Source organism: Channa argus, chromosome 8 (assembly GCF_033026475.1).
Source record: "Channa argus isolate prfri chromosome 8, Channa argus male v1.0, whole genome shotgun sequence".
Classification (NCBI taxonomy): domain Eukaryota; kingdom Metazoa; phylum Chordata; class Actinopteri; order Anabantiformes; family Channidae; genus Channa; species Channa argus.
Window position 1 is genome coordinate 6,003,094 of NC_090204.1, and position 22,948 is coordinate 6,026,041.

General features: G+C 40.3%; 1 protein-coding gene and 1 long non-coding RNA gene across 10 annotated transcripts; one reads left to right on the forward strand and one right to left on the reverse strand.

The window, feature by feature from the left end:
• Window positions 1–2,704: 2,704 nt before the first annotated feature.
• dnm3a (dynamin 3a) lies at window positions 2,705–22,943 on the reverse strand. 9 transcript variants are annotated; one of them, XM_067512436.1, is made up of 22 exons: window positions 22,459–22,938; window positions 22,112–22,334; window positions 20,307–20,380; window positions 19,876–20,025; window positions 19,578–19,781; window positions 19,374–19,472; window positions 18,350–18,510; window positions 16,649–16,791; window positions 16,415–16,550; window positions 16,190–16,257; window positions 15,959–16,097; window positions 15,788–15,874; window positions 15,604–15,674; window positions 15,452–15,512; window positions 14,742–14,768; window positions 13,917–14,030; window positions 9,107–9,216; window positions 5,891–6,002; window positions 5,071–5,229; window positions 4,505–4,728; window positions 4,256–4,417; window positions 2,705–3,070 (listed from the first exon to the last, which is right to left on the reverse strand). In XM_067512436.1, exons 2-22 carry the CDS (start codon window positions 22,270–22,272, stop codon window positions 3,037–3,039), a joined length of 2,496 nt encoding a protein of 831 aa, XP_067368537.1. In that variant the 5' UTR covers window positions 22,273–22,334; window positions 22,459–22,938; the 3' UTR covers window positions 2,705–3,036. The 9 variants fall into 9 exon arrangements, 7 of the variants coding, with proteins under 7 accessions (XP_067368537.1, XP_067368538.1, XP_067368536.1 ...); XM_067512437.1 differs by having other exon boundaries at window positions 5,897–6,002; window positions 22,112–22,940; XM_067512435.1 differs by having other exon boundaries at window positions 22,112–22,937.
• On the forward strand, window positions 12,193–14,410 carry LOC137131336 (uncharacterized). The gene is made up of 2 exons (XR_010914984.1): window positions 12,193–12,320; window positions 13,862–14,410. It is a non-coding gene; the product is annotated as an uncharacterized lncRNA (long non-coding RNA).
• Window positions 22,944–22,948: the final 5 nt, after the last annotated feature.

The following is a 22,948-nucleotide window of genomic DNA, read 5'->3' on the forward strand; positions in this document are numbered from 1 at the left end:
AATTCAAATGCCTTAGCGAGTACGCACCTAATTTCCAGAAAATGCAATATAAACTAAATTGTGTAATTGACAATTTGTGTTAACTGCTACCTGACAAATATACAACAAAAAAATTCTTTGTTTTCACTCATCCACGTATTTGAATTTCAGTGTTTCACAGTCTACAGTGCAATGTGAAACGCTTCAGGGACGCCAGGGAAATCTAAGTGCGTAAAGCCAACAGCAGAAACCCATAAGAGATAAAGGTTCAAGTGATTGGACAAAGCTGATTACATTTTTTGCATTTTACAAAATGTACGAGATTTTTAACAGATTCCTACCTTATTTCCAGATCTGGAAATTAGGTTTGTATTATGCATTTCTGCAGGTGTCTGTGACAGTGAGTAACAAGGATGGGAATCTAAACTGTATAAACAGAATAAAATTAGACTGTATGGAGCAACATAAGATGCAGCCAAGAAAACACAATGAACTCCAACACTAATTATTGACAGATTTTATGCTTATGTATTTACAATGGCAAGAAAAGGTTTGGAAACACCTGCACACATTTGTATTTTTTACTTTCTTTTATAAGTTTTATTGAATCAAATGGTTGTAAATACCTCCAACATTCTACTCATAAGTTTTTGCAGAGGAAGTTTAGCATGCACTATTAACTGGACCATTTTGTGTTCAAATATAGTTAAAAATTTGTTGTTTTTCATTTTGCAAACGTATATATGGTGCACTGTACAACCTGTTGTCTTATAGTTGCACAGTCTCTGTGCTTTGGGTATCCGTATACAACAGGTTTTCTCTTCATTTACCAATAAATGCACTGTTAATCAACCCTGGTATTATTATACCAATTTCAGAGGCAATCATATGCACCACACATGGCTACGCCCACACTGCGAGGAATTCCTGGAGAAAATTGCTAAATTCTGTAAGTTCTTGACTTGGATTTTAATAATACTGCACTTTCCCAACATTATACATGCTGATTATTGATCTCAGAATGCAACAGGAAGTGAGGTACTTGGAGTTTGACACAAATGATGGTCTTGTACTGCCTGTTTGTGTCCACAAGAAGGAGGTGTTGTACCAACAGATGTTAGTTCACAGATGAAATTTCATAAAGTTTAGATGATCCATCTTTCTTTCATAACTGACAGTAAAGGGGATGTGTGGACGGTTGCACTGATGCTCACCACTGTAAATAAATACATCTTCTTACCCCTGCCTGCACATGTTTGATGACATGACCATTTCACTCCTGTGACAAGGTTCACATGTTCAGAGACATTAGTTTGAGCTGAGAGATTAGTTTCAGCAAATCCTGTTGGTGTTATTTGTACAGTTCAAAAATAAAACCTTGTGCCTCCCTCTGTATGACCTAATTTTACAACATTTTCGATGTTCTAAGTTGTTTGCCAAGAACCAAGTTGTTGTCTGATTCCTGATAGCCAGCTACCACTATCTAGCCTGTTAACTAGGATGGAATTTATGTTTCAAATTTAACTTTAAAAATCCAAATACTATTGATAGTATCCCACATAACATTCCACGGAAAGTCAAAAGTGCCACGGACAAGAACTGCTGTTTTGGTAGTTTCCAGCACTGAATATTCAGATAAACGCATTGAATATGCTGAAAAAATGAAGGTAACAGAATGAAAACTATACACAGCAGCAGACTCCCTGAGACTTGACATTAGAAACATATTTGTGTTTGTTTGATTTCTTTAATTTGTGTGATTTATTTTTATGTGTAATAATAATGTGAAAAGAAAGAACACATTGCTTCTTCTATGATACAGAACATTAAAGTGGCATACATTGAAAGTTGAATTATGCTGGAAAAATGACATGTAGCACTTTTAAAAAAAACAAGCAATGTCCATGCAACCTTTTTTAGCCTTAACCCTGGGTTTTAACCCCATAAGGGGAAGTAATGTAGCAGTGTTATTCATTAATGCAACTTTGTTTAAACAGTATGCTACTGACTTTCCCGTTTGTTAATCACGAACTACACTGGAAATACCTTTGTAAACACAGCAGAATTGTTAAAGGGCCACAGTATGACCAGATTTTCAACACAAAGACTTGCAGTGTAAAGGTGTTGATACCAGCAACTACGTATACAGCTAAAGCCAGCAGCAGTGGACGCTAGGTGTCATCCCTTCACTTCCCTCCTCCTGTCTTGGTACAAAATGTGAACGAGGGCTTTTAAGTTGGTTGCGACAGCTTATGCTGCTCTGGCGCCATGGTTTTACCAGCAGCATAGAGCAGTCTGTAGATGTGCAGCCTCCTTTATGCTCAGAGAAACTCACTTCTTCAAACATGGAGTGCAATGTAGTAACAGTGCACCACACACTGTATGAACAATGTTTTCTCCTATGCTGTTGGATATTTTTTAAAATGTAGAAGAAATTACTTAATATTGGTAAGAGACGTGATGATTATTTTGTGTTTTGGCCACTCAGCAGAAATCATATTTTGTTATCTACAAATGCAAAATATACAACAATTATATATATTAATAAGTCATCATTAATAATCAATTACTATCTGCAAAATTATAGTCAGCACAAAACTGACATTGAGCAAAGTTCGTTATAAATAACTATTACTGGCTACAGAGAGTGAAGACACAAAGGAAACTGCTGCAAGACAAAACTGTCCATTGCATCTCATATCTTCAAATAATGACTTAATTAGGATCTATGTTGAAAAAATTAAATACCTGTTTATTCAAAAACGGTAAAAAATAGTGCATATCCATATTCTTTTACACAGCATTCATGCAGTTGAAAGAAGAAAGCAGACATTCAAGCACATTCCTGCATTTATGGCCAATGCTATTATGTACAAAACAGGTGCAAGACACTGAGAAATTTGCAGACAGCAGTTCCCCAGAGAAGACAGAGAAGCCAAGCACAGTGCTTCAGCTGGATTACACATCACAGAGGTCATGGGTGATGTAGGTAACAGCCAGCCCCAGCTGGAAGGATCACTGGGGCAGATGGGTAATGGAGTTCTGAGCAGAATGGACTCATTTAACATTTGGGACAGCTGGAGGTTGTCTCCTGTAAAGAAGATCCAATCTGATGGTTAAATATACTATAACAATTTTAACAGAATGTTCATCTAGAAACATACTTTTACAAAAGTTAGTTAGTGACGCTTTAAATGGATAACATATGATCTGTTTATACACATCCTAAATGGATAAATACAAATTCAAGCAAATACTCCAAATACATATATGACTCCAGTGCATCTATAAATGTTACTGGTCCTTAAGAGAACAGTGCTGAATGCTGAATTGAACCCTGTTTGTCATGAAAAATAAAAAGGAAACTATTACGTGGTTACATGGAGAACATTATGGGTTTGGCAGTGTCTGAATAAAGAAAGAAAGAACTGGTGAAGTAGGGTGAGGAAATATTACTATTAGATTACTACAGGATACACAAGAGGACATGACAAATTAGAGAGATGGGTAACTAAAGAGAACTTATCCGAAATATTGTATGAACAATATACATAAGTATACAGTACATTTATTGTACTTTTATTCTGTCCAATTTTTATGTTTTATTATTTTTTCTATATTTTCGAAGGTTAACATGTAGTAGAGTATAGTGGAGTTAAAGAAGTATCCTTGTGAACCATGCATTTTATATCTATAGGGGAGAGAGAAAGGAGGCATAAGGTTGGATGGAAAGAGTCAAGAAATGAAAGAGGGAGACTGTATGCAGGAAAGAACCTAAAGAACCATTGGAGAGCACAGAGGAAATGAGGCAAAGAGAAAAATGAGAGACAGGCCAAAAGCAGGGGAGGAACCAATGAAAGAGAAGTCTAGAAAAAGAAAAGTATGGGGGAAAGGGAAAATAACGGTTATAGCAGGAGGGAAAATGGGGAAGGCAATAAAAAATACATGATGGGAGAAGGGGAAAAGAGGAGATGAAGGACAGAGAGAAAGATGAAAACTTGACAGAGTGCTCAGCCTGTTGTCTCTGGCTCCAGTAGAAAGCTGCACAGAGAGAAGTCCTGTCTACTGTGGCTGATGGGAAAGAGAACATGAGAAACACATTTTCCAGGCGACCCCCACCCAGCTCAAATAACATTTCTTAAGCCATGAGCCTTTTTAGTGCAAGTCTTGATTGTGTGTGCACATACATATATGCCAGTTCATGGTTGAGTGACTGGATGTCGTGATAATGTAAAAGGTCAAATTTCTGGATCTAATTGTGTAGTTTCAGAGTCACCTTGGAACACTCGGAGCATGTTTTGGGTTGCCAGCGAGCTGCAGAAAGCCATTGCTACTTTGGGAAGCAGTGTGCCCAGTGTGAGTAGGCACCCGGGGAACAGGTGGAGCAGGGCCGCGAACCCCTGACTTGATGCTGGTCACGTTTTTAGAAAGTGTTGGGCTGAGTAGAGAAGAGAACCTTAACTGGAATCAACAGTACTGTTACTGTACATGGCACCGTAGCCTAAACGTGTCTGTGAATTTCTACCTGGAGGGCTGTATCCATGATAAGTCTACGGGTGGAGGCAGAGGTGTAGTGCAGGTAGAGGTGGAGATCTCTCCAATGACAGCGAGTGCCTCCTTCAGGGCAGCGTGTTTGCGTAGCACTTCCTCCCGGTGCTGCTGCTGCTCTGGTGACTCATCCATCAGCACTGAGCATTCCCCCAGCGCGTAGAGCTGAGCCAGGAGCTCCGAGCTAATGAACTCCTTCACCTATGGAGAGGGATTGTAAACAGCTGTGACAAGTGAAAATGTTAGATTTTGGGATCATGGCTCAAACTTTTTAAGGAACATTGAAAATCATATATTGTTTGTTTGGTTTCTTTTTTTTTTTATTTCATTGGAAAATGCTCAAGTAGTGTTTTAAATAGAGAACACTTGTTAGGTGAAATGATGAAAATAATAGCCAAACAAAGTCAGTTCCAAATGTTTTTAAGACAAACACATCAAGGAGTCTTTGGCTGGAACTACACTAAAACACAAAGATTGAAAAGACTAAAAAAGAAAAAAGAAATGATCACGCTGTGGTAATGGTGTAAGCTCTCGGTTGCTTACACTGTTGACCATGATGTGCATAACGGTCTTTGGCATAATGTCTCGGATTGTCTTATGGATGATACTCATGTAGGAGTCAACCAGGCTACGAATGGTCTCCACTTGACGTTCAAGCTGTGGGTCTGTTAAGTCACGGGCTCCATTTCCATGTTCATCCACCTGGGTGACAGACAAGGTAGAGCGGGAGACAGTTCAGTGTTCAGATTGTGCAATTGCTTTTAACAACTGATGTATGATCTAGTTTATGTTGCTACGGGGACTGCTGAAGTAACACAGCTGCTAATTTCATGCTACTACAGATGTGTGAAGCAATAAAGATCAGCCTTCCCATATCTTGTCATTTATTTCATACTAGTGACAAGAACAAGTACAAAATCACTGGGATAGGAACATAGAGAGCACACTGAAGGGAATATAAAAGAGGGAGGTAAGGAGGAGCGGGCAGGAGAAAGAAAGGGGGGATTGGGTGAGGGACGCAGAACCGCTGATTAGAAACAGACTAGAACACACACACACACACACACACACACACACACACACACACACTGTAGTGACATCATGGGCCAAGAATGCTGTGCTGAACAGCCAACGACAGAGCAAGATGGAAGGGGTGGGGGACTTTTCGCTTTTTGCTTTGGCGGGAAAGAGGAGGGGGAACATGGAGTGAGCGGGGTAAGGGGTTATGGTCAGGATTTACAGTAAGGTTAGCAGAGGCAATAAGTGCAGATGACACAAAGGTAAGGTGCAGACAGGTGCAGCTGCCCACAACCAAGGTCAGACTTTGGTTTAATTGGCTTGAATAAGAAGTCAGAGCACTAACAGTGACTTTCTCAGGGTAGACTCCGGCCCGTAGCAGAGAGGCCTTCCAGCTGTCCACCTCCTCCTGGGAATTACAGCCCAACTCCAGGCATTTGTAGTCCTTATACACGTTCCTGCAATTCAGTGCAACATTGTCATTCTACCCTTTCTAGCCAGTAAAAACATTCTTTCCAAAGACACATAGCTTTACGTACACTAAACAAATTCATCAAGAGCCGGGGAGACTGGCCAAATAGTTCCCTTACTGATGCCGTGAGAACATACAGTAAATAAAACTAGTGGACATAGTTCCAATGAATCATTTATATCTATAAATGATTAACAAAGTAGGAAGTCCACCCTTTTTGGTAATAACATGTTATTACTGAGTTTTCCTGTGAACGTTCAATAGGTGATGCAGCCAGAGTTTAAGGCACAATGGGTGGGATAGTAATTTCTGTGATCAACAATGTGCTGAGTCATTTTTTTTTAAATTTTTTTTATTTGCCGGATATTGTCTCAAACCTATTACAGGAAGAGAGACTTCCTAGTTATTTAAAGAGCATCTCATGGAAACTGTTCTCAGACTAGTCACAGGCAATAACCTTTTAATCATTAAATATCTCAAGAGCTGTTACATTAAAAATTATGTCAAGTAGTAGTGTATATTAAAAAAACATCAAATAAAAAAAACAAAAAAACAAAGCCAAGACCACATAAATGTTTTTGGTATTGTTGTGTTCAAATTTCGTAATAGCCCTTCGTCGCTCCTCAGCTCTTGACCCACTTTGTACACAAGTCTTCTAAAAGTGTTCATTTCCATTAAACTGACTAAACAATGAGATGTAATTAAACAATAACTTCCTGACAGAGAAAACCAAACTCACCTCAGCTGCTGAACAGTATCAATGATGAAGTCAAATTAAAGTTTCTGAAATTGATCCGTCTCTCCTTTTCTTTCATTCGTGATAGTAACAAAATTTAATTTGTAAAAGTGGTTTTCGCATAAAACAATATTTAGTTGTGACACTTTCTATTTTACATTCATATCGTAAATGCTACACAGAGCTATAAATAAGTGGCCCTCAACTCCAGTCCTGCTTGTTTCCAACTACTTCGAACTGGGAGCAGGTGTGGTCAGCTAATCAGTAACTGGAAGCAGTGGATATAGCAGGGATGGCTTTAGAACAGAATAGGGGCTCCCAGGTACAGGAGTTGATGACCACTGCTTATATCAGAGCTTCAATTTATTTCATTTTAATGTCCAAAAATGCCTTTGCGAAAATAAACATGTTTCTCTTTGTGTGATTTAGGCCATTATAATTTATCAAAAGAAAGACAAAAATTCCGTAAAATTGTACTGTACTGCCTTCTTAACTTATTGAAGTGGTTAATTTGATCCATGTCCCTTTCACATATCTTGTGATTTCATTCAGAAGTGACCCAGATCATTATGTTAACTCAAAGATTAAAAACAGGTCATTTATGAGGAAAAATGCATTAATGGGTTGGGTCAGTTTCCCCAAAATGTACTGTGTTACTCGTAAGGAGCATGGGGCATGATCCAAAATAATTCAAAGACAAAATAATTCACACAACTTGCTATATATACACATACATAAAAAATAAAGATTCATTTATTGCAACTCAACGGCTGTGCTTTACATGGCCCTCCTACTGCAACTTAGCTCCCCATATTCATCATCTATTTTCCCCCCTGCTCTTGTTTCTTCTTTTCTGTCACTTTTCCTCTTCACACCAAACTGTAAAACCATGTCAGTGCTTCGTGTGTGGAGGCAACACAGTAAAGTATGAAACAAGTAAAGGATCTGGAACACACTGTTGTCCATCTGTTCAACATTTTTCTTTAATCATTTTGTTGTTTCTTTCTTCTTTTTGTTGTTCCCTTCTTACATCCAGAACACATAGCAATTAACCTCAAATATGTGAAACCTTTGTGTCTTTGTGTGCGAGTGTGTGTGAGAGAGAGTGAACGAGAGACAACAGAAAAGGAGAGAGAAAAACAGCATAGATTGCAGGAACTGAGAGCTGTAAGGAAGATCAAGAAATAGTCTGTCAGTGTGTGCACTTATGTCCGTGGCTAGAATGGGCGAGGCTAATAAGTCAGGGTGTGGTGGCTAACAGACACTGAGCCAAGCCAACAATGACAATATTGCAGTGCTATTACACTAGAATTAGGACAATAATGTTCATATACCCCCGCAAGCACACAGTTAAATTGTTCTTGATGCTTATTTATCATTTACATCAACTCTTTTTTTCTCGGCCTATTTGCTATCCTCCGTTCAGCTCATGCAATGTGATTTTTTTCAGTTATCTTTGGATTTCTGACTGCTTAAGATTTGAAGAGATTGCTGAAGTTTTCGATTACTGTGAGACTGGGACAAAAAAACTGCAATGTCTGACACACACACGCGCGCAAACACAAAAAGAGAAACAGAAAGAGAGTGCAGAGAAGGGGGGGGGGGGGGGGGGCGCCATAGGACAGACTTTGACACATTCCTGGCTGATGGCTCTGATACTCTCTCTCCTGTTTTCTTTCTCCTCTCAACCCTTCCAGTTCTTCTCTCTCCCTCCTTTTTGTGGTGAGTCGAGCAATTCTTTCCAAACAAGAGCAGCCTCATCTCTGATCCAAGCTCTCTGGCTTTGATTAGCTGCTTAATGAGCCTGCCATCGGTATGCTGTGGTCTATACGTGCACACACACGCAAAGCCAGATAAACATACACGTATGCACATGCATGCACAAATCTATCTTGTGTGTCTGAATGCAACATAGCACAGAATTATAAACAAAGCCCACATGCTCTCGTACAATCAGCCAGGCTTTGGGTCTTCTCCAGCTCCTAAACACCCATTCTCTCCTATGCTTTCTCTTCATATCTCTGTCTTCCTCAATCTCCTTCACACACTTAAAGCCAGCAAACACAAGCTCTGCCCTCAACAGTTTGGCATATACCCAGAGATGAAACACTACATCCACTCCAGTATACACTGGATATCCTTGTATTTCCTGTAGCAAAGTTGAATGGAAAAGGTCAAAGAAAGGCCTAAAGACCAGTCTTAAAATTCCCCTCTTCCCTCTTCCAACATATCCACCCTTGTAAAATATCACTACAACTTCAGCAAGCAGGTGAAAAGAACAGAACTCCCTTTTCTGAGTCACACAATCACTCAGCCAACATGTGCATAGACAAACATATGCCTCACACACAAACCTGAACTCGGTGTTGACGAGAGCAAAGACACATTTGCTGGACATCAAGCCTTTCTCCACATCTCTGAGCTTTAAGTTGTCCAGGGGAAGCATATACTTCTTCTCTTTCTCCTGGAAGAGAAAGAAGACAGAGGGATAAAGTCTGACAGGGGTATGCAGAGTAAAATATGATAACACAGAAAGGTAGCACAGGTGCTAATGGCAAAAAAAACCCACTAGTTAATTTGGGAGCGTTATCTAAAAATGTTACAGGTCTGGTAGTGATTATTTTTCAGCATGCGTCTAGAGAATAAGAGGGGCCAAGAGACTTAAACTGTAGTAGGAAGTGTTAGAAGGTGAGTCAACAAGATGTGGAACCCCATTTTGGCAGAGCGTTTAAGTTCATATCAACTGATGTCTGATGCCTCTGCCTATCAGACTGACTGGCATTAACAACTAACTAATGAAAGAGACAGAGACAGAGAAGTGAAAAGAGAAGCCATAAGACTATAGTCTGTCATCACCACGGGGACCTATGAATGATAGGGAACAGTTGGAGCAGTGGAATGGCCAGAGTGAGGAGAACCAGACAGTATGGAGGCATGGGTACAGAAAACTGAAAGGGAGGGAGAGAATGAGAGAAGTATGAAAAAGAGAGGGAGACAGGCTGGGCTCACATGTGAAAGTCATTACTCAGACTCAAGCTCTAACACAACATTTCTCCTAAAGTGAAGCCCTTCCCCCTCATCTCTCTCCTCTGGCCTGCTCCTTCTTTCTAACCTTTGAGATGGGGGCTTTCAGGAAGAATGGCTATAAGATAGTCCTGGAAGTTGTCTCTCAGTGTGCGTGTGTGTATGCGCCTGCATTAGACCGTATGAACACATGCACACATGTGGTATGAGATGAGAGTGTGCTGGTACAACTTTTTGGTCTTTCCTCTCTCAGTGCTCCCCTGAACCCTACGACTCTCTTCCTTCGTTCCTCTTTCCTTTTTTCCAAAGGGGCCCACTTCCTGTAACACAGACTGAAAAAAAATGACAGAACGCGATTGGCGCTCATACAGCAACATCTGGGATCGCTTTAGACAGAATGGGAGGAGACTGGACAGAGTATAGGCTGCACTGATGGAGTAGAAATAGAATGTAGCGATGATGAAGAGAGGAAGAGGAGGGATAGAGATAGATAGAGGGATAGAGGGAGTGGAATTTAGCTAGGGTACATGTGTAAGACTTGACGAACATAGACAGCAGGACAGAGTGTGCAAGAGAAGTGGGGAGAAATTGCAGACCACTCCAAAGTTGATGCCCCATGGGTCCCATCAACCCATATATGGCTGCTAAGTTCCTCCCTAACTCTCTCTTCTTCTTTCACTCCCCTTATTTCCTTATGCCTTCCCCGAGTGAACAGGCAGATCCCTAGCTCAATGAGTGAATGTGCCACGTCAAGACTGGATACTACACCGGGACGCAGCCCTGCAAACGTCTGACTACTAATACACGATCAGCTCTGGAGGAGGGACACCCCAAGATTTGGATGTCTGATCTGTCTGTCAGCCTGCGACACATCACCAAAACAGGATAAGAAAGACCAGAGGAACTTTTGTAGACTCCCCTCCGCCATGGGTAGGACTGCTAGCAAACAACCCAGAGACTGAAGAGGCGAGACTGAAGATAAAGTGAGAAAGGGTCCTGCTCCGTCATCCCAGTGTTCAGACTACCTGTTCAGGATCTTACTGGTGTACAGTAGTCTGCACATTGGTTAGACTGTGCAAGGAAGTGCTTCCACAGCAATGCTCATGAAAATCCAGGCAAATCCAGAGTCTAATATTCGCGTGCTAACATCTTTGCACGCAGTATCAGTTTTTGTCTCTGTAGCACGTTTTGGCCTGCTCTCCTAAAATTTACTCTCTATACCAGGTCACTCAGTATGTGATCAATGTTGTAAGAGTCTCTGTTAATGGCAAATAATACATATGTTCAAAGCAGAGAAGTTTACATCCAAGCAAGACAACGTATAACTTGTGAGCATCTGTTATTTTACTAAAATTCAAGTGAGAAAAAGCCCAAACTAGGTAATTTACTGAGCTAATGTTACATACATTCATCGCAACGAAGTTTTAAACTAACTTTTTTTTCACAGTGAGCCTGATGCATTGGGTATTTTGAGTTTCTGCATGTTTATCTGTGTGGCAATAGGATGACTCTTCACAGACATCTGCTCTGTATATGCATGCATGTGTGTCATATTCCCAGTAGTGTGAGGGTGGTCATGAAGCATCATACATCATCATAGAGCTGCTGTGGCTGAAGCTGTGCCCCTCTTTATACAGACTAATAGATTTGAGATATAGAACAGGCCTCACACACATAGCAGATTGGAGCATGTAGATTAAGTGTATAGGCCTGAGCCATCTGTTTTTCTTCAGGGTGCCTGGTGGAGCCCTGGCAGTCAAGGGGTGAAGGAATGTACGTCTGTTCAGTGTGCTGCAGAGATTAAAGCTCTGAACTGTTTTCCTGCACTCTCAGTATAAGGCCAATGCAGTGAGGTCAACTGTTGTAGTAAACTTAGAGAAGATGTACTGCCTTAAAGATGTAAAAAAAATTTGAGTGTATGGATGCAATCCACACAAAGATGGAGAAAGGATTTTAGAAGAGGCATTGATGGGGTTGAGGGGGGTATTTTTGAGAAAGAGTGTGGAGGAGTTGAGAGGAGAGAGGGGGAGTCAAAAGAGGAGGTCTGCAGTGTAGAAGCAGCCATGTGGGATTTCTCTGGGCAGATCTTGGAAGCTGGTGTTTGGACAAAGCTTCAGATTTTCCAGCCAGGAATGTGCACAGTCCCAGGGAGACTGCCAACCACAAAGAGAGAGAGAGAGAGAGAGAGAGAGAGAGAGAGAGAGAGAGAGAGAGAGAGAGAGAGAGAGAGAAAGAGAGAAAGAGAGAGAGAGAAAGAGGTGAGACAGAGAGAGAGAGAGAAATAGAGAAACAGACAGAGGGGGGAAGAAAAGAGAAGAGAAGGACAACAGAGGTACAGAAAAAGAAAATAAAGGGAGGGTGGGGGGCAGCAGTTGAAGAAAAAGAAATGTCTGCAGAGGTAGTGTGGGCGGGGAGACGGGGAGCGGGAAACGCAAGAGAGAAGAAGCAGAAGTTTGGCTTTTATGACTATGTTGATTGTGTGGGTATTTGCACACACTGATGCATGTGGAAAAGCAGGAGATGTGATCTTTTGTGATAATATGGGTGAGTAATAACGCAATCAAGCCTATAATTAAACACATAAACAGCTAATGTATCGCACTGGAAGGATTATGCAGTTACACTGTTTCAGATTGTGTCAGGTTGTGACCCTTGTCCAACTGATCCAAAATTCACTCAAAATTAACACTTTATTTACTTTGATGCACTTTAATCTTTTTTTAAGCTTTAATCCATGTAATGAAACCTTTAACTTGTGATCTGGAGACAAAATCTGTTGCTCTGATGTGGTCAAGATGTTCGCTTGCCTGTCTGTATTTTTTGTTGCAGATGTGCTACCACTTTGTATAAGTGTGAGATGATTTGTAAATGCTTAGTCAAGGGATGACAGCAAGAGGAAATCTATAACACTTTGTGTGTACAATATGCATGCCTAGGGCTGTGTCTGGGAACAGTGTGTTCAAATGAGCCATTGTTTATCTGAAAAATGACCGTGTGTGTGAGCAAGCGTATATTTTTCTCCACAGTTTGAATGCCAGGTTGTTTACAACAGAGTCCGCATGTGTACTGTATACTGTATATACAAGTCTGTCCACTGTGTGTGTTTGTGCGTGCCTGTGTATGTATGTGTGGGTGTGTGTCTTAGTTTGGCTTGGGGCAGCTCCAGCTGTGTCAGAGTGAGACGCTCCAAATGCCTGAACTCCCAGAAGAGGCAGAAAAGGGGGAGTATAAGGGGAAGAGTGAACAGAGAGCAGGACGAATAGGGAGGGGGTGTCAGGGGAATGAATAGGGGAAATGTAGGGGCTCAGTTGCAGGTCCAGGTGGCAAGGGAAAAAGCAAAGATGGAATACAATTATAGAAAGACATGATTATAGATGCTCTTTAAACTCTTCAGTTATGCATTTATTGGTGTTGTGTGTCCGGACGTTTCTATAAAGACAGTCTGTTTAGTTTAACCACAACATGGCCTCCGAGCCATTTCAGTGTGGTGAACAAGAACAATAACTTATTTGCAAAAACCATTCTACATACTGTTGAATCTAGAATACCAACCACTAAACTATGTCCGTCTGGATAATACACAACTCCATTCGACTCATTCACAACAGTTTTGACAACAGTTCTCGTCTTAATCCATATGCAAATGCTGCAACGCACTTTCCTCTTCTGATGTCACTTCCCTTTTCCCATGACTTCAACTGTGTGACAGGATAAGACTGTTGTGGTGTGTCTGCCTGTCTACACTTGCTGTGCAGACCTTCTGCTCCTGTACAGCAGGCACAGACAGGCAGACAGATGGCAGCCCCACTGACACCAAAAAAAGAGAGTCACTACCTATTCCATTTACCTAAAATGACAGGGCCTTTACAGAGAATGAGAGACTATCAAGAAAGGAAAATATTTATTTTCTACTGAATAATTTCAAAATGAACATGCAAATTTCCAGCTCAAATATGTTGTTAATAAACTTGAAATCACCAAAGTGCTCTGCTGTAATTTGATTTAATTGTTTTCCTGTTGAACATATTTAACTAAAATGTCAGCCCAAACTATAACTTGACTTGAAATAACCAATATGTTTTCAGCATGATGAGAGAAAAGGGAACTCAGAAGATAATTAGAACAATGCAACTGACTCACCTCATCATCTCTGAACCACGATAAGCTCTCTGCCGTGAGGATGAACCAGTACTCCTTAGCTCCACCCTTCATGATGCTGATGTTGCTGATGGTCAGCCAGCCCTTGCGTATGACCTGTACAAAAAGCCAAGGGTAAGGGACTGAAATGGAAGGACTGACAGAACCATCAAATTGGTATTGAGAAGACAGGTTTACGGAAAATCAGATCACAATTATAACTCCTGTGAAGGTGTGCAAAGCTGTATAAACAATGAGTTGTGGCCTTCCTGATGAATATAAAAGTAAAAGTCAGAAATTACTGACACAGGGTGGAAAATATTTTTTTTAAAGTTAGATGTTTGTTATCTTATGGATGTCTCACAAAGATTATCCAGCATCATGACAATAGAGTTGACTGACCACATGGGGACATAACTGACCAGAACGATGAGTAGAAGTATATGTACACACTGAGCCATAAAAAATTTAATAAAACATATCTGGAAACCAAAATATATTGAAAAAGATTGAATAAAATTTGTATTAATTAAGAAAACAAAGTATTAAATGCCATAATGATCCGAAGACATGACACGTACATCCTGCAGAATAAAGAAGATTAGGCTGAGACATACAATAAATACTGTAAACTGTAATTGAGAGGAAAAGTGTTTTAGTGGCAAATAATGAAACATGATTAATAAAGCTACAATGAGCCATGAGTGCATGTTTGCTGCCATCAGTTGCATGCCAACCCACAACCCTAAAGCTTGACTCCAGCACAGACATATTCCCAGTAGAGGCAGCAGTGAGTGAGAAGACTTATTAAAGAGATTGGTCTCCTACTATTAGACTTGAGGGAGGTGCCACACCCTGGAGAAAAACAGGAGATGAAGGCACAAAATTAATATGGTGCAACATTTCTTATTGTATTGTGTTGTGTTGTGTTGTGTTGTGTTGTGTTGTGTTGAACTGTTTTGGGGGCTTGACCATGATATTGATCATTTAATAATTAAATACTTTCAAACATCTGAAACTGTAAATAAAATTTAATTATTAGCTTCTCTACTAGTATGATCACCATACATCAAGATTACTGAACACATGAACAAATATGTCCATTCAGTTTTTGTTCAAATATGCGTCAAAAGGGATTCTGAATAAGATGGAAGCTAAAGGTGACTAAATGTGTTTATCCAGCTTTGCTTTCTTGTCTAAAGTTGATGGTGCTAAAGGTAAAGTGTTTCTGATGTTACCTTTGGGATATTATGAGCTTATTAAACTGGCAAATAAACTTTGATGATATTACTATAAATGAAAAGTCATTCAGGTGCATCTTCTGGGAATCATGAATGTCTTTGCACAATGTAATGACAAATTATTGAATAGTTGTCCAGATCTTTAAGTCAGATCAAAGTGTTGATGTTATCAACCATGGTTGTTAGTGCTTCATATCCATATCTCAATCAGCCCTTTGTTAACATGGTTAAAAATATAATATTTTGCTGCTTCATGCTCCATTCTCTTACCACTTTCAGTGCAAATACAAGTCTCACCTTGTTTCCTGTGATCCTTGCAAAAACTTTCTTTTTGATTTGACTGTATGTCTTCTGGCCACTGAGAGAGAGGAAGAGGTGATATTATTTATTCTCTTAATATATTAAATTAAGTTTTAATTTTATAGTTCAAGGCTTTTGGGGTTACTCACTCAGTGAAGCCAATGAAATCTTCGTGTTTGGTATTTATGTAGGCAAGCTGTATGTCAATATGTAATAACACCTAAACAGGGCAGACATTCATTAAGTGGAGAGAATAGAACCTCCACAACAAAATGAATCTGTATAGATAAGTGAAACTGATCTGTGAACGCAATGTACAAATGTGTGAATTACCTGATCTCTGCATTTACTCTCCTTTTCTCGGATTTCAGAGGTTATAATTCTCTCTGTCTCATTTTGCAGTTTGGGAAAAGAACTGAGCTACAGATAAAAACAGACCAGATGTGAACACTTGACACCGTTAAATGTAAAGTACAAGTGCACAACAAACTGAGCCATTTATACCTTGTTAATACAGTGGTACACAGTGCTGATCAGTTCTTGACTGACCATTTCAATAAATTTAATACATGGCCCCTTTAGTATTGATATCTGTTTCTTCACTATTGCTTCAAAGGCCATGTCAGGAGTGAACAGACCTGTCCTGTGGGGCAAAAAATTAACAACGACAATAAAAAAAAACAGGGAAATTATGTAAAAACATTTAAAATTAATGCTTAGAACACTCTATTACACCTGACACCATGGATGTTTCTGATAGCAAAATTGATTTCCCGCCGCAACTTCCCCTCATCAGACTCAATCTGAGGACAAGCACAGTATACTGTCAGACAGGGCTGAATACTTGGTGGAGGAGTACTACAGTTTAGCAATACAGTTATTAATGTTCACCCAGGATTCATAAAGCTACTCGTAACAAGTGGTTTGCAAAGACAACATCTTACACAGAATCACACACACCTTGACTAGTTCATAGGGAAAGCGCTCATGGAAGATTCTGTTGATCTTTGCACCTCCTGACAAATGAACTGTGTCTACTTTGTCACCTGAGCCCTCTATTAGCTTCTCGAAGTCAACAGACAAGCGCTGAACCAACCTGGAAAATAAAAGCAGACACACTCTGAGAAACACTGACATAAATATCTTGGAAAAGAATAAATGGGCATAAGCACACACATAGAATAAGTGACTGACTGTAGCAATGTCTTGGTCCTCCGCGCAGGGTCATCAGGACTATAGCTTCTGTACTCTTCAGCCTCTTTGTTTAAGGCCAGGAGTTGGCTCTGTAAATGACTACAGAAGGCTGGCAAAGTGTCCCGGATGTGGTTTGTCAGTTGCTGGAAAAAAACATTACCAACAGCAGAGTAAAGTGCATTCAGAAACATTTCAGACACCTTTTTTTCAATTTTGTAATGTTGCAGCCTGATACTACAATAATTGAAATAATTCTTTTTCATTAATCTACACTCCGTATCCCATAATGTACATAAGTATTTAGGCCTTTCACTCCGTACTTTGCTGAAGCACCTTTGCCAGCAATTACAGCTGAGAATCTTTTTGTGTACAACACTACAAGCTTTGCACACCTGGATTGGGGGAGTTTTTGCCATTCTTCTTTGCAAGTCCTCAAATGCTTAGTCAGGTTGGATGGGGACTGTTAGTAGACAGCCATTTTTAGGTCTCTTCAGGGATGTCCAGTATGTTTTAAGTCAGGGCTCTGGCTGGGCCACTCTAGGACATTCACAGAGTTGTCCCTAAGCCAAATTTTTATTGTCTTGGCTGTGTGCTTGTTGTCATCTTTGAATGTGAACCTTCATCCCACTATGAGGTCCTGAGCACCGTGGAACAGGTTTTTATTGAGGATATCTCTACAATTTACTTCATTTAGCTTTTCCTCAACCCTGACCAGCAGTCTCTGCTGCTGTAAAACACCCCCACAGCATATTGCTGCCATCACCATGGTTCACTGTAGTGATTCTATTGGGAAGTTGATTAGTTTTGCCTGGTTTACTCCAGACATAACATTCAGAATTTAGGCCAAACAGTTCAGGTGGGAGTGCTTCATGTGCTTTTTTTTTGCAAATTCCGAGCGTGCTTTTATGTATTTGAACTAAGGGGAGGCTTCTGTCTATCCGTACTGCCATTGCAGCCAGATAGGTGGAGGGGTGCAGTGATGGTTGTCTTTCTGGAACCTTGTCCCATCTCCACAGAGGATCTCTAGAGCTCAGTCAGAGTGACCAGGTTCTTGATCGTCTCTATTACTAAGGCCAGGTGACCACACTAATGGCTGTGCCAAACGTGTTCCACTTGAGAATTGTGGAGGCTACTGGGCTCTTGGAACCTACAGTGCAGTAGAATGCTTTTGTAGCCTTCCCCAGATGTGTGCCTTGCAATAATCGTCTTTCTGGGCCCTGCAGGCAACTTCTTTGACTTCAAGACTTTTGCTCTCATACAGTAGGCACTGTAATCTGTGAGGCCATCTATAGAGAGGTATGTGCCTTTCCAAATCCTGTCTAATCAATTTAATTTAGCACAGGTGAACCCAAACCAAGAACGAGTCAAAGTGTACTAACACCTCAGCAACAATCAAGAGAAATGGGAGGCACCTGAATGAAAAAAGTGTTATGGCAAAAGGCTCTGAATATTTAGGCCAATGTGATATTTTAGTTGTTACCTTTTAATCAATTTACAGCCATTTCTAATATTCTGTTTTCACTTTGTCATTATGGGGTAGAGAGTGTAGATTAATGCGAAAAAAAAAAAAAGAATTCAAAACAATTGTAGTACCAGCAAGCAACATAAGAAAACTGAAAAAAGTAAGGGGTCTGAAAACTTTCTGAATGCAATGTATACAGACACTACATTTACTTCTCTGTGTCTGTGTGAATTTGTAACCTGATTTAGTATTCTTTGTAAATATGGGGTGCCCATGCGTTCAGCCATGTGTTTGTAAGCCGGATGAGACAGAAAGAACTTCCTCTCAGCAAGCAGAGCTGACTTAATATCCTTTTTTCCGTCAATGTCCTTCTGACTCCGGTTTACTACCCCTATGTAACCTGGGAAGGAAGAGATGGAAGGAGAACTCAATGGCATGTGATCAATGTAAGGAAGACAATGTTTTACAAGAGAAAAGAATAATCAAGGATTCTGATTTTAGTCAGGTTCCTTTAGGACTGTGGCAAACAAGCAGGAAGTTATTGTGCAACAGCAGATCATGTGGTATAAAGAAAGCCAAATCCCTTATTTAGTACAGCAATTGCTGTAATACCACCAGACTCCATCTATAATGCTTCAGCTCTAAGCTGCTACTAGGGCAGTTCTTCCAATGGGCTTCCATGACTAATCCATTAGAAGTGTAATGGCAGCTACAGCAAGAAAAGCATGAAGAAACCAGCACCTATTGGTGCTTCACCTATTCTATACAGTATCCAGGGAGGTGACTGCCTTCTTGCATTTTTTTCTGCTTTTCTCTCTTCTCTCTCTCTCAGAAACACACACACTCACACAGAGACACACACACACTCTGTCATGTCTTACTAGACATAATGCATTCCCTAACCCCTGACCCTAACATCACAATTTAATGCCAATTGCTAATCGCGATACTAAGTCTTAAACTGCCATCCGAAGGGCTGTGAGAACTTCATGCCATAACATCCTCTTTTTCTCTCCATTCGCTTGCATATATAAAGAGGAACGTAGACACAACAAAATGCACACACTCTCCATGGTGCAGTCTTATGCATATAATGTACACACCTCTTTAACCTCTAAGTTACAGCAAGCTTCTGCCTGGTGACAACGGACACAATCATAATGTCGATCCTCTCTAAGAAGTCACAAGTGTGACTACTTTTCAGTGAGATGGCTCAACACGTGCAAATATACACACATGCAAACACACAAAACAGCAGCACACCTCTGCGTAGAGGAAGCAACCTGTTCTCTAGTATTTCCCGGGCATCTGTTCCATCATCCATCAAGTCCAGCTTAGTGATCACACCTATCGTACGCTGGCCTAATGGGGACACGAATAAAATAAAAAATGTTTTAATCAATACATGTAAAGTCAAAACCTGAGTGAGCACACGCACAGACACATAAGCACACACCAACCACTTACCCTGTGGGTCAACATCTTTGGCCAGCTTTAGTGCATCAGAGTTGGCCAGGTCAGTATTGGCTGGTGTTACAGCCAGGATGAGACAGTTTTCATTACAAATGTACTGCATGATCATATCTCGTATTTGGTATTCTATGTCTGCTGGCTGGTCACCGACAGGAACTTTGGTTATGCCAGGCAGGTCTACAAGAGTCAGGTTCAACACTGCAAACACATATTCACATGCATAAGAGTACGTATATTTCAAAGGCATAGACTATGTGTCTGTCATGTGGAACGCACAAATGAATACTAATACCATGTTGGGAATAGATCCGTAGGTTGATGGGGACAGGAGAGATGCCCTTATTTGACCCTGTAAGTCTGTATGTCTCTGACTCGACCTCCTTGCAGATCTCATCAAAATGTGTGAACTTCTTTCCCTTACAATGAAGAAATTCGCCATACTCTAGAAATACACACAGTGATTTATTTTTACTGTTGTCATAAAGTTTTGGAATATTTCTACAAGCATTATGATAGTGGAGTATAAAAAAAGTGCTAATATAGTATTTAATCATATTAACACTCGCCTTCAAAGATGCAAGTGACACAGCAAATGACAATTCCAGCACCTCAAAATGTCAGGCTTAGTAATATAAATATTATACTGCCATCTGGTGGCACCTTTATATTCCACGAATACCATTTATAAATTTAACCATTAGTGAATATAACTGTTATATGTACCTGTGTTAGCACTAAGCAGCTGGAGGATTAAAGGTCTGCGAGTGACAATTCCTGAACCACGTGGAAGGAAGTCTCTGTTGGAGAGCAAGGAGCAAACTGAGGAAAAGATGCCACCACATACTGTTTCTTGGCCTGAAACAGTAGCTTCACATCTTCCATTTTAATTATTGACATAGTGTACATACACTGATAGCAATATAACACTAAAACAATATAATTTCTGTTGCAAATTGGTATAAAAAAGCATTGTAGGAACTAACAATCAGATGTGTATTTGTTAGCTGCTCTTTTAGGCATCACACTATCCAAAATATCACCAACATCTGCCATATAATCAAATCTACAAGATATATAGACACATAGTGGTAAAGATAGAGAATCAAAATGCACAGGCCAAAAACAATCCTCCTCTTCCTTTTCAAAGAGTATTCAGGAAGTTTGTTTGAATACATCCTGTTCGAGATGAAACAGCTGGCACAGTCCTCAACAAAGGCGCTATTATAGTACAATTAAGGCTAAGACAAGGAACTAAGGTACACAGTCTAATAAAACAAACATGGATAGCCTTTAACTGATACTGTCAAATCTCTACATTACAGCCTGATCGGTCTACTGTGGATATTAGCCTGTACGTCCTTCAGTAAACAAAGCTTCACTGTCATGTCCATGTCTGGAGGAAAGCAAAGAGAGTACTGACTCACATACTCACATGGTGAGTTTCTCTTGCAAACCACATTGTCATTCATGTTAAAGGTCATTTGAGACTGTTTGTCCTCGTTCTTGGTTAGCTGAACTGCTTTTTTTATCATGTAGCTTCTATTAATTTTAAAGAGCCATGTGAAAAACACCTACACAGGCCCTCCAGGAGATAAGCTGCTGTACTGGGTACTATGATACAGACATTGCCAACTCTGGCATCCACCACTTCAGATTAGCAAATAAAGCCATATCATTGGTGCTAAATAGACACCTATTTATATCAAGTCAAAATGGTGATTTGAACAGTACACTGTAATAGGTTAAAGTAGTTGCTAGAAGTCCTGGTTTCAATACATTGGGACACAGATCGTTGTGTTTTGAATGTGTCCTAGTCACTGAATCACAGCAGCAGTCGATTAACCTTTAGGATTAGAAATAAAAATCCCATTTTCACTAGTAATCATTAATGTATTTTCAACAATTTTATCAGAATTAGGGCACAAAGAAAATAAGCACCGCCTATAACATCACTGTATTGCATTTTAGGACTACTGATATACACTTGGCATTTCTGCAGTCAAAATATTTCATGGTACTACCTGAACTGTCTTGCATCTCTGTTAATATCCAGAAAGTACTGGTAATGAGGGAGGGATACTTCAAGATATGATTGATAGACGACGGTGGATGCTCTAAATACGACTTATATGTCGACGGTGTTACCTTCAAAATATAAAGATGATGTAGTGAGTGGACAGGGAAGTAAGTGGGTTTATTTGTGTGTACATGTATTTTGTCACATGGTGATGCCCAAACTTTGTTTAAACACCACACAAAAAATTACTCCCCAATAAATCCTAAACTTTTAGAGTTAGGCTAGGTCTCCCGGGTACACATGGCTTCTATTTAAGCTTTAGCAAGACAATACTTTCTATTAAAAACAATTTTGGGCACAGGAGGAAGTTATAAACAGTACTGTTGGCAAGTCATAAAATACAAATTAGATGTGTATTAAAATGTGCATTAGTAAAGAGTCAGACTTTGATCAACCCACGATTTGTTTTCTCCCGGTCTCAGGCTGTAAAGTTCACAGTTTGTTGACTTACCTGCCCACAAAGTTTTCTAGGACGGAGCTTTTTCCTGCGCTCTGGCCGCCTACCACAGCGATCTGCGGCAGCATGAGGTTGCAGCTCTGTCCCACGCTGCTCAGGGCATCTTGAAGACGGTTGACCAGCGGGATCAGATCCTCCATGCCGCGGTTGCCCATCGCAACGGCACAGCGCTTTACCTGCTCAGCTCCTTGGAGTCCTGCTTCAGTCCGGTTCTAGGCTAAACTCGTGAAAGGAGTAACTAAAATTTCCATTACTTAATTACGAGTACTATAATTACTATGTGTTGTAATATTAATATTAAAATAATAGAGCATAGAACACTTCTGAAGGTGAGGGCCAACCTTTACAAATCTGGAATCTCAGCAGCCGTTTTCTAGCCTAACGTTACGTTACCGTTAGTTCGTCTGGTAACGAAGATACTGTCCAAGTTTACACTCATAAAGTTCACGTCTCCGAAAACATCTCGCCAAAGACATTTTTGTTGTCTAAAAACGTCAAAAGCTCCACAACTCTCGGGTACACTTAAGGAGATAGTGGCGGGCCGCTGCGCTGAGTTTTCTCCATGTAAAGGGTGGAAAACTTTCTACTTTGACAGCTAACGGAATCCGGTTTAAGCGCATGCGCTGTAATCAGCAAGTTTCACTCGGTAACTCCCCTCATCAGATAGAAGATAGACAAACTTCATAGCCAGTTATGAAAGTACCCTAAATTACCACACACTCTCTCCTCAGCTAATAGCTATTTAAAATCCTACACATGCAGTGTGGGTAGGGCTCCAATGTAACTAGAACCAGAGTGTACGATTCATCTACTGTAAATAACGCTGCTGCA

What these genes read in the sequence shown, in the direction of transcription:
- dnm3a (XM_067512436.1), bottom strand. Translation starts at nt 22,272, where the DNA reads ATGGGCAACCGCGGCATGGAGGATCTGATCCCGCTGGTCAACCGTCTT. An exon ending in TGCACATCATGGTCAACAGT is followed by an intron (nt 4,729 to 5,070) that starts GTAAGCAACCGA and finishes CCCTCTCCATAG; the next exon opens with GTGAAGGAGTTCATTAGCTC. An exon ending in CATGCTCCGAGTGTTCCAAG is followed by an intron (nt 3,071 to 4,255) that starts GTGACTCTGAAA and finishes TCTTCTTTACAG; the next exon opens with GAGACAACCTCCAGCTGTCC.